Source organism: Indicator indicator, chromosome Z (assembly GCF_027791375.1).
Source record: "Indicator indicator isolate 239-I01 chromosome Z, UM_Iind_1.1, whole genome shotgun sequence".
Taxonomy (NCBI): Eukaryota; Metazoa; Chordata; class Aves; order Piciformes; family Indicatoridae; genus Indicator; species Indicator indicator.
In genome coordinates, this window is record NC_072053.1 from 62245463 (window position 1) to 62257548 (window position 12086).

Sequence of the window (12086 nt, forward strand, 5' to 3'; positions counted from 1 at the left end):
CTGTTTCCTTTCTGAGGGGGCCCACACCTTCCCTAGTGTTCTTTTTACCATTGATATACCTACAGAAATTTTTACTGTTCCCCTTGATCTCCTTTGCTAGATTTAATTCTAACTGAGCTTCAGCTTTTCACACCAGGTCTCTTGCTCCTCGGGCAGCTTCCTTATATGCTCCCCATTCTAGCTGTCCTTTCTTCCACTCCTTGTAGAGTTTGTGTATGTGTGTGACAGTGTGTCCAGGAGCTCCTTGCTCTTCCAGGCAGTCTCCTAGCATTCTTTCCTGTCTTCCTCATTGTTGGTGTGCTTTGCTTCCGGGCACAGAGAAGGTGATCCTTAAATACTGACCAGCTGTTCTGGGCCCCTCTTCCCTCTAGGGCTTTGTCCCATCATACTTTGCTAGCAGATCCCTGAAGCAATCAAAGTCTGCATGCCTAAAGTCCAGAGCTGTAAGCTTGGGATTCGTCCTCCTAGTTGCCCTGAGGATCTTAAATTCTATTGCTTCATGGTCACTGCAGCCAAGGTGAGAAGCATACAGGCTTTTATTATCAATATTGTGGACATTGTCCCTTCACATCCTCTGAAACGGGATACTGTTTAGTATTCCTTAAGCACTTTTACCTACATTCATGGAATAATATTGCAGTAATTTGGAGTTCGTATATGCCCTCAAGATAGAAATATCTAGCTGAAAGAAAGCCCTGTTCATACACTGTGTGGCACATGTTTTGCAGAACTGCTACAAAACCCATGTAATCTTGACCATTTGAATTCCAAAGAATGTCTTATTGATTGATCCATCCCTTGAAACACAACAAATTTTCTAAACCTGAAATAATTAGCTCTTTTTTCATCTACTCATTAGTTTCCAAGGGTAGAAAATGATCTATGCAACCTACTATACGAAAAATGAAGGATTGTGGTAAGAAATTGGCTAACGTGAAGTAGAGGTAGAGAGGTAGAGAAAATAGGCAAAGTATGGTTAGAAGTAAAAGATAACAGCATATCGGTGAAAACAGATGCTTTGAATTTTCACATTGAGGTATATTTGTTAAACAGTATAACAAATTATGGGGATAGCTGTAGGTATTGTAGGATACTTTGAGATAACTTGAGCTAGTTCAGATCCTGCAGGAGAAGTATACTCAGCTGTAGGCTTGCTTTGTTCATTTTCAAAGGAATGTATTCAAAAAGAAACAAAACCAGATCATTTTTGCATCAATGACTAGAAAACTACACAAAGACAATCAAAGTTCTCATTTTGCATTGTTTCCAAAAGAAATACAAAATCAGGACTTCAATGGAATTAAATGGAATTAAAGAACCAGGTCTTTTCTTCACTGGGGAAAAAAAGAAAAAAAGAAAAGGGTGAATTCTGATCTAGGGCAAGTTAACAGAAAATTATGAGGAAAAAATGTAGCAGTAGAAATAGAGGGCAGCAGCAGAGAAGAAAGATTTTATTCATAGTGCCAAAGTAGCAGAAATAGTTGTGGAGGAATTTAATATCTGACACATAGAATCATAGAATACTCTGGCTTGAAAAGAACCTTTAAAGGTCATCTAATCCAACCACCCTGCAGTGAGCAGGGCCATCTTCCAACTACCCAAGGTTACTCAGAGTCCCATCCTAGCTGATCTTGAATGTTTTCAGAGATGAGGCTTCGACTACTTTCAGGGCAACCTGTTTAGAACCATTAGACACTGCCCCACTGCAAAACTCTGCTAAACTTTTCCCATCTTCCTTATAGACTCTCTTTAAATACTGGAAGGCTGTAACAAGATCTCCCTGGAACTTCCTTTTCTTCAGGCTGAACAAGAACAAATCTCTGTCTTACTTCACAGAAATGCTCTAACTCTCTAACAATCTTTGTGGCCCTCCTCTGGATCCACCCAAAGAGTTCCATGTCCTTTTGTATTGGTGGGTCCAGAGCTGGACACAGTACTCCAGAGGGGTCTCATAAGAGTGTAGTAAAGGGGTTTGTCAGTGCCTAGCAATGGAACACTTCACTGGGGAGCAGCTGTGGGCTTATGAAGGTCAGTGCTAGCTGTGAGTGGGTCAGTGCCTAGGAAGTGGAGGGTGGGAAAGGCCCAACTGCCACAGAAGCTAGTGGTGGATCTCCAGTTCTTTTCTAATTTACTTGGGTTTTTCTTTGCAGAAGGTTATGTCCATGTAGTTTCTGTCCTGCAAATGAATTCTTGAAAATGGGTGCTTCTGTCTGAAAAGCTGTGACACCAGGGGAAGAAAGGATAATTGGGAATACACAAGAATGCTGTTAAAGCAAAGCCACTGATGACATTCCCAGTTTCAATCTTACTTCACTTGTCTCTAAAACATTTTAGACTCTTGTCAGGGGAAGGATTCTTCTGTACTCCCCACAGATTAACACCAGTGGTGAAGGCTAAATCATCCCTGGACCCCTTCCTAGTTGTTCTTGTGCAGATGAAATGTATACAAAAAACCCTTTGTATTTCCTTGTACACACTTGACAAATTCTCATGGTTGATGTCTGCAACTAAACTGACTTGTTCAATGACCAGCAGCTCCTGTTGGTGGAATCTTTCTGTGGTGCAGGAGGGGAATTATATTTCCAAATGACAGCATTTGCAAATGTCCAGATTTCTTTTTGTTTGTTTTGGTTTGGGGTTTTTTTTGGTGGTTGTTGTTGATGGGGCTTTTTTTTAGATGGATATCCACATCTAAGTGGGTCACATGCTAACTGACTTGCCTCAAGTGGGAAAGTACTATCTTTGCTAAAATATCTTTCACTTTTCCCAGCACTTACAAAGAACATTTTGAATTTCTTGGTTTCTCCAAAGAAACATTCATGATGACTTTTTTTTTTTCCTTCTCAGAGTAAATGTTGCTAGATAAAATTGATGTGCCAGTTTTGCTGCTGCTGCTAAAGTACCTGCTGCCCACATCTGATGACCTCCACCTCTTTACCTCCTATGCCTCCCGTGTGTGGTTCCGCCTTGTACACTCTCACCAGCCGCTAACTAGAAGTTTATAGCAGAGCTTGATCTGGAGGCCTGAAGCTGAAACAAAACACACCCTAGGCATTGCCGCACCCCAGGCTGATCTGCCCGACGCTAACGTTAATCGCTAGTATTAAGGCTAGATATTAAGGCTCCGGGTGCTGGGAAGACCTTCCCTGAGGGAGCTTGAAGCGCCGTTGTAGACTTCTCCGGCCGGCAGAGAGAGGAAGGTCACCTCAACCTCCGGCGTGGTTGGAGGCCGTTTCACCGAGTCGCCGAGGGATGGGGAGCGGGGAGTGGGGGCTGGGGCAGTGAGGTACTCGCAACGATCACTGCATCCTCCTAGTCAGAAGGCTGGATCCACAGGACACAGCCTCCCCCGGGTCGGGCGGGGCGGGGCGGCTGGGGCGGGTGAGGTGGAGCGGAGCGGGGAAGCCGGGGAAGACAGCCTTCCTTAGAAGGAGGGAGCGAAGCAGGGCCACCTGCCTCCCTCGGGGCTGCCCCGCCTTTACAGTACTTAGAGGCGGGTTTCCCTAGTTGTTGGTTGTAGCCGGTGACGGGTAGTGGTTTCGCAGCGCCATGAATGGTGGTATCGAGAACCCGGTGTTTGAGCCACCCAGCCCTGACAGTAGCCGCCAGCGCCAGGTTAGCCCAGCCGAGGTAGATGCCAACGTCACTGAGGAGGGGCCCTGCGGATGGGGCCGCTGTACCCCTAAGGCTCTGCAGCTCTGCAACAACCCAGAGGGCTATCTGGCTGCTTACAGCTTCCTGGCTATCTTCCAAGGTAAACCTGACCCTGCCACCTTTTCCAGAGCCACAGGCTTGCTAGCTGTCCTGCTCTCCACTTTTCCTAGGCCCCAGCCTTTACAGGTCTGTTGCTCTGGGCACATTTGGCTCCCCATCCTGGATCAAAAAGCCAGTCTGGGGAAGTGTGGTGGTGGTTTGGGTGGTGTATACGGGCAGTCAGGGTTCCTCCAGCTGCCCAAGTAGGGTGCTGTTGCTGAGGAGTAACTAGTGGCCTCACTAGGGGAAGGAAGTACCCTAGTGCCCTCGATGGAGAAGTTGCTTATACAGTATTATTCTCTGTACTTCACTGTGTTCCTCCTCCTTTTCTCAACTACCTTTTGTCTGCTGCTGAGTCCATGATCCCTTGAGGTCTGTATTTTATGCTCTTTTCTGTGCTGCATGGCCGTTGATCACAAGGTAATAATGTGCCATATGCACCACGGAAGTCAAAACATTGGAGCCAGGGAATACATGATATAAATAAAACTGTAGTGTCCTAGGACATACTTTTCCACCTACCTGCCAGTTAAAAAGGTACCTTGGCATGGTTGGATGGGACTTCGCGTAATTAAGATGACTTTAAACAAATGTAGTTTTGTTCTGTGGATCCTAGGGTAGCTGTCTTCCTAACACTTAGCTAATGGCTTAAGATAAGCTTGGGGGTCACCTGAAGTTCAGCTTGCCCATAATTTCAGCAGTTTACCTTCAGATCTTGTCCATATTTTTGGTTTCTGTAAAAAAAAAAATGTTAGTACATTGATAAGCCTTCAGAAGTAGTAATAATGGCTGAGGAAGGAAGCATTAGTGTACAAAATGCACAGACTTGAGACTCGGAAATCTTAGATATTTGTCCATCAAATGGAGCTTTTGTATTAATGTTCACAACCCTTCAACTTTATTGGACTACCTAGAAAAGAAAACTATCTTTCCTGAAAATTGTGAGTCATTAGAGCTCATTCTTATTGCTCATGAAGAGTAAGATTTCTGTAGAGAGGTGGTGGGAGATGTATGAGAAGATTCATTACTAAAAGAGTGGGCAGTCTGTGCCAAAGACGTGGATGGCTGCATTCCTGCCTGGAACCACACTGAGGTAACCAGGATACTCTGAGGAGAACTGAGCAGAAGGTTCTCCTTAAAACATAGAAGGATCTGCCTGCTAGTTGTGTTGCGTAGAAAATCTTTAGGAGAAACAGTGCTTCTCAGTATCTGTTGTTACGAGGTCTTTCTAATTCCAACCTGTTGAGAATGTTCTTTTCACACATCTGTTGTATTAGCAAAGAAGTATCTAGACAACAGAGCCAGCAGTTCCTTCCTTATGTTTGAAAAATCAAGCTACAGCTGGTAGGACCAGGAGGTGTTTTTTGTTGTAGTTGTCTTGCTGTTCTCTCAAATTTTTCTTTTAACACAGTAAAAAGAAAAACAAATGAAAAAACTTCCTACATGGCAGATTTCAGTGGCAGCTGAACAGTAGATTTTTAGATGATGCATGCCTATTTTTGTAGCTTAAGAATATGTATAGGCAACCAAAAATGCGCTGATTGTAACACTTTCAGATTATATTACACTAGACAAAATGTCTTCAGTATTTCCAACTCTTCTAATTTACTATGACAGTATTTCTTATTTCTTAAAAACTGTGCTGATATGATAATTTGCTCAGCTAAATAATAAATCTAGTATTATTTAAATTTCTTATTAGTACTGTGGATAGGATCCCAGTCATTAACATTCTTAAGATAGTTAAGAATGATTCATAAGAATCTCTTTAGGATACTCTGGCTGTTGGTTATGCCACTTACCCAGCTCTCATTATGTTCTAGTTGCCCTAGAAAAAACGGTTATGGTTTTCGTAATCACCTGGTATGCCGTATTTCAGCTTTCAGAAAATTCCAGGTGAAACTTTACTCTTAATTTCTGGCTGTTTGTGTTTCAAGTACATGTGAAACCTGTATTTCCAGAATAAAAGAAACTTCTTGAGACGTGTAATCTTGCTCTGCGTAATACCTACTTTCTCTATGGCACTTATAGTTGCATAAATGTATAATTGAGTCTTGTAATACAACAACCAGGTATGCTGCAGTTCTTAGCTACAGTAGCAAACAAGGTAGAAGTTATTTCACTAGTTTAAGTACAAGACATGCTATTATTCATGTCAATGATAAGTCTATTAAACGAAACCCAGAAGAGTTTGAGAATGCTCCGGTCCAATCTGTCAGAAAACTTTAACCCTAATATTTTAGACTTTGATTAGATTTGTTACTAGAAAGACTTTTTAACTGGAAGTCTGCAAACCACAGCTTTAAAGCCATCGTAGTTAAAACAACTGTGCAGCATATTTGTTTTGTTTTGTTTTGAATGTATGAATTAAGAATACTCGAGAAGAAATGAAGTTGAGTTGTTTTATGATTAATCTGGATTTTGTGGGTCAGTTCACATTGTAACGAATCCTGTAACTGTGACAGGTTAGAAAGTTTTGGATGAGAATAGTTAAAAAAATAATTTCTATACTATTATTTCAGTATTGATAGATCCCTGTGGGAAGGAAATGGACCTGATGGAATGGGTCCAGAGGAGAGCCATGAAAATGATCAGGGGGCTGGAGCACTCTGCTGCAAGGACAGGCTGAGGGAGCTGGGGTTGTTCAGCCTGGAGAAGAGAAGGCTCTGGGAAGACCTAATCATGGCCTTCCAGTACCTGAAGGGGGCCTGCAAGAAGGCTGGAGAGGGACTGTTTATGAAAGTATGTAGTAATAGGATGACAGGCAATGGTTTGAAATTAGAGAAGAGTAGATTTAGATTAGATGTTAGGAAAAAGTTCTGTATAATGAGGGTAATTGAGCACTGGAACAGGTTGCCCAGAGAGGTGGTTGAGGCCCCTTCCCTGGAGATACTAAAGGTGAGGCTTGACAGGGCTCTGGGCGACCTGATCTAGTTGAGGATGCCCCTTTTTACTGCAGAGGGGGTTGAACTAAGTGACCTTTGGAGGTCACTTCCAACCTGGGTGATTCTACAATTTGTTTTTCAGATCAAGTTAGTATCAGCCGCATTCCATCTTTCCTGGCAAAACTTCAGTAATTAATCACCAGATGATGACATTAGAGAAGTCATGCTGCCATGCATCACATGTACATTTTTACAGATGAAATCTAATTATGCAATAAAGTTAGCGTGTAAATTAAAGGTGACAGCTTAAAGTATAGGTAAAAGACAATGTCTTCTGTAATCAACTTGTGATGTAGTAGACCTACTAAATGTGAATGTTTTAAGGCCTTAGTAAGTCATGAAGTGCTGGCAAGTGGGAGGAACTTGCTCGTTTGTTCCTCATGCTATCATTCTTTGGTCAACGCTCCTTAAAAAGAAAAGAAAGAAGCTGCCAAATGTATAAATGATGGCAGTGGATGAGCACCTGAATGCTTGTATTAATCCCATGTGAATTTAAGTGTGGTTGTATCATTGTTTAGACCTAAGCAACCATAAAGCACCATGTGGCCTCAAGGTGGGATAGGAATGAGAACTGAGAGAAGAAAGGCAAAATGCACAAAGCAGAACCCTGGACAGGTGGTCAGAATGGCAGGTGAAATTGACCTCCATAATAAAGAAGCCATAGTAGGGTATTAGGTAATTAAGAGCTGCCTCCTTATAGAAAGCTGAAGTGTTTAATTATGATGAGGATTGTACCAATAAGACAACAGCTTATTGGTCACAGATTTAGGTAAACTTTTAAAAAATATGTAGACAACATTCTAGGCAGGTAAATCTGAAGTTCAGCCTGTGTAGTAGTATTTCTGAAAGGTGCTATGCTTGTAGAAAATTAACTTAAATCCATTGCTGTCCCCAGTCATCTGTTCTGTTCCTGGAATGATAGTAAAGAATCATATTTGAATTTTAGAAAGAGGAAGATTAACTGTAAGGCCTTTGTTGTGAGAGATGCTCCTCAGTCATCTGTGAGGTTACAGATCTCTTAATCTTGTTTGTAACTGTGAGTCTGAGACTTCCTAACTTTTTTCCCAGGGTGTATACTTTATTGTAGGCACAATTTAATTAGACAACAGAGAAGTTATCTTATGACACTTATGAAGTACAGCTATTCATCTCACTGAAAGAATCCTGGTTTGGGGTCTATTAAAAGTAAACTTCTGTGAGTTGAAACTACTTGGTGTTTCACATACAGAGTATGAGGCAAGATGCGAGATTTAAGTTAGTATCTACAAACAACACTTTAAAAAAAATAGGTGGTGTCTATAAGCATGTACAAGAAATTGCAGCTTGCTTCTACTTTTGGATTAACGTTTTGGAGTTCACAAGTTTGGCAGCTTGTGTGAGGCCTTTTCTGCAGGTTTTCTGATAACTTCTTTCAGGGAACTTAAATATTCAGAGGACAAACTCTTTCTGAATTAAAGTAGATCACCTCAGTTATGCTGAAATGGTTGCAATGTGTTTTTAAATAGCTTTACACTTCCAAAAAAATTATTATAGGGGGAAAATGTCTCTTCAAAAGCCTTGCATCTTTCCTTTGTGATGGCAGGAAGGACGTATTTCTTTGACAATCATTATTTGAAAGAAATTTCCTGAATTTGCTTTAATCATAGCTTGTATACTAATGGAAGTCATAACCCTGACTAATCCTTTTAATTTGTACAGTATCTTATGACACTGTAAGGTATTCTATTTGAAATGTATATGTTACAAACTGAATCTGGAACTTTAACAGAGGAACAGAATTCGAGGTATGGTATTTCACTGACTTAATATTTGGCTGTTGAATCTTAATGCCCACAGGAGAGAACAAAATCGAATACAACCTGTGCAGATTTACTTGCTTGAGTTGGCACTGTATAAATTCACTATATAAAAGCATTCTAAAGTAAGCAAATAGCTTTAAAATGTAGCTTTGTAAATATATATTAATTTCTTTCTTTTTTTTTTCCAGGTATTGTGGTAAATGGCTTGATTAATATTAGTATTTCAACAATTGAGAAGCGTTATGAGTTAAACAGTTCAAGAACTGGCTTAATCTCTGCAAGCTATGATGTTGCTTTTTGTATATTGTCATTGTTTGTGTCTTTCTTTGGAGAAAGAGGGCACAAACCACAATGGCTTGCTTTCTCAGCATTTATGCTAGGATTGGGCTCACTTGTATTTTCTTTACCACACTTCAGTAGTGGAAAATACCAATATGGAACTAAACTTGAAGGTAAGCTTATCCTTATGTTTTGAAAATTATTAAGAAAAAAAACTATATCTGCAGAGACTCAGTACAACTCTTAATTTAGTAAAACATAGTTAACTTCTTTCAGACTCCTAAAACAGGTTATGTCTAATAGTGAATATAAAATTTATTTGTTTTTTACAATGTACGTTCAAAAGCTTTGTGCAGTGAATTTTTTATACAGAAGGGATCTGAGTGTCAGTTTGTGTCCAAATATTTGAATAAAATTAAAATTCACTTTGAGTAAAAAAACCTTTAAGCATTTCTTTGTGAATAGCAATGTAAGTTAGGTCAGCGATGTGGAATAAATCTTGAAGGAAAGGTGTTAGATTTACCATCCTGTTGAAATATGACTGCATGATGCGGGTTTGGTTTTTTTACTACTGAAGGCATCTTGAGTAATTCATTAACAAGTTTCACTAAGTTCTAAAATGTTGATTAAAACTTGTGGTTTTCTTTGAAAAACAAATAACAAGCAGTAGTGAACTATATTGACTAAAGCTGTATTGAAATCATGGGTGTAGCTAGCTCTCCGATCAGATATCTTTCCTTGTAAAACAGGACTAAGTGCAGTATGCATAATGCCAACTGTTTGCATCTCAACTTAATGGCACACCTGTAACTAATCAAGAAACATCCAGATACACTTAGAGGAGGATGATGTAATCTCTTGGGATTCTCTTAATTGTTATTGCAGTGTTTAATCACATTTATGCCTTCAGTTACTCTTTACTGTAAACAGCAGTAGCTTTTAAGCAATCGAGTGCAAGGTTCTCAATCTTCCAGTTGTTGATTCTCAGATTAAAGCATTAATCACATTGCATGAGCTGCATGAGCTATCCAGATATCTACCATTAGTTAAATAACTTTAACTTATTGTTTCCCATCTAATAAATGAGAATCTGAGGCAGAAGTTAATTGAAGTTTTAGAAGAGTAAGGCCAAAAGAAAAAACTTTTCAGTGTTTGGAAGCTATGAGGGTATGATTACTCATTACCCCTTGGTAAAAGGGCAACAGCTGACTTGGTTCTGGCTCTCTAACAGTCTCTTTTCTCTACAGTTTCAGTATTGCCTCACTACTTCAATACTGGGGAGAGAAAGCTGAACTTAATTTGAAGGGGAATAAAAAAGTTCCAACCTGATTGTAGTGGGTTCTTTTGGCATTTTTTTAATTGAAACAAGATACTGACAGAGTGGGAGTGTAAAGGGCGATGGTCAACTATTGCAACTGATCTCTGCCTCTCCTACCAATTTTGGTTAACATCTCAAATAATCTGTTACTCTTTCACCAAACATCTGCCACTTTGTCTGCCATTAAAGATGCTGAAAGTTTTGATACATTATTAGGCAGCATGTTTGGACATTTGAAATCTAAAAGCTGTAGTGAAAACTGAGTGTATCATGTGCTTTCATCTCCTGTAACCTGGTACCATAAGCGGACTGCATTCAGGCTGTTTTGCCTGCTGTAGTGCAGGTACCTATGTTGTAACTGTTGTGAGCAGATTGAAAGACTTGAGCTGATTTAGTCAAAATGCAAAGATGAAGGACTACAAAGTGCAGATAATGTCTGCACTATGGCATGTTCAATGTAAATCTGTGGGTGCTGTGCAATGGCATTGTTTAATAGGTATGTAAACCACAGTAAATGGTTTTATAGAATATCTAGGTTAGTTAGTTCTAATGCTGATGAAGCATCTATATACTTAGTTGCAGAATTTAATAGCACCACATCCAAAAATCTTCCCTGTTGCTTATATGTTTGAATTAATGGCTTATAGAGATTTTAGTATATTTGGAGTAAACTCTTTTGTGTTCAAATCTATCACCTAATTTACTTTTGAACTATTCATAGTTGGTTACTTGATAATGTTTATCTGTTATGTGTAAGTACAGTAAGTTTTTACGTGCAGGACAACTTCACAGTAAAGACCAGTGCAACATTTAATATGGCTGTCAGGTTAATTAATAGATCAAGTCTGAAATATAAAATGCATTTAGCTTCCAGTATGAGGTTTACAGGCATCCTGAAACTCACTGTTTTACACTGAGATTAATTTACTTTTATTCTGAGTATATGCAGATTCTACTCCACAAAGGTATCCCATTGGAAATACTGACACCACTTCAGAAATAGTTTAGCCATTTCATATTGAAAGAGTAGTTAACCAATGGGCTACTTATTTACAAAACGTTTTAGCCACAGCAAACTTGGGTGTTTTGTTTTGTTTTGTTTTTTCCCTAATCTCCATAAAGACTTAATAGAAGTTTGTAACCTAGATGTAACCAGCTGTTTGTTCTGGTAACTTCTACAGGTTGCATAGGTTCATCAGTGTCCCAGACATTGTGATCTTTTAAGTCGGGAGCTCCATCTAGCGGTTTGTCTTGTAATGAAACCATTCTCTATGTGGTTACCCTTAGTACAAAGGACTGTAAAAACTGCAGGTGCTAGAAGTGGTATAATTCTGAACTTCCATCTTGGATCTTAATGAAACACATTTAAATATGTAAAAGATGTCTGTCACAGCAAGTGTGCAATTGTATTGGGTTTGGCCGATCTGGAGTTAATTCTCCTCACGGAATCTTTACTTGATGTAGAAGAAGATAACGTTATGGTGAAGACAGTCAAGCATTGGGACAGATTACCCAGATAAACTGTGCAATCAGTATCTCTGGGGGGGTTGGTCTGCATCTGGTTTTGACACTGTCTGGATTAGGAACTTGGACTACATCACTCCCTGATGTCTCTGCCAACCTGGATTATTCCATGAGTCTCTTTAGTAACAGGATATGAACAATATCTTTGGAAAAAAAGAAATATCTGTTAATAACAAATCTTAGTCATTTAAGCAGAAATGTAAGTGGTGTGCTCAGAGAAGATTGCGAGTGACTTGAACACTTTTCTTCATTTCTTTGTATTTCTGGAAACCCAAGTGGTGGATAAGTCATTTATCATCTTAGAGGTAGAGGGGCTTCCTTAGAGAGGTAGAGAGGTAGAAGTGTATTGATCTTCATTCCCAGAACAAACCAAGGACATTAAGGGGTGTAGAAGACTAGTATTTGGGTGGTGATAAGGTATGATATGAGCCTCTAATTTGACTTTTTAGTCTTGAACCACCAGTGTGT

At 39.7% G+C, this 12086-nt stretch overlaps 1 protein-coding gene across 1 annotated transcript in view; it reads left to right on the forward strand.

Moving 5' to 3' along the window:
* Positions 1 to 3549: 3549 nt before the first annotated feature.
* The window catches only part of SLCO4C1 (solute carrier organic anion transporter family member 4C1), a 35473-nt gene continuing 26936 nt past the window's right edge, over positions 3550 to 12086 (forward strand). Inside the window, exons 1-2 of the mRNA XM_054398025.1 lie at positions 3550 to 3754; positions 8686 to 8949. Of these exons, the coding sequence (XP_054254000.1) occupies positions 3550 to 3754; positions 8686 to 8949 (469 nt within the window). The remainder of the gene's footprint in view (positions 3755 to 8685; positions 8950 to 12086) is intronic.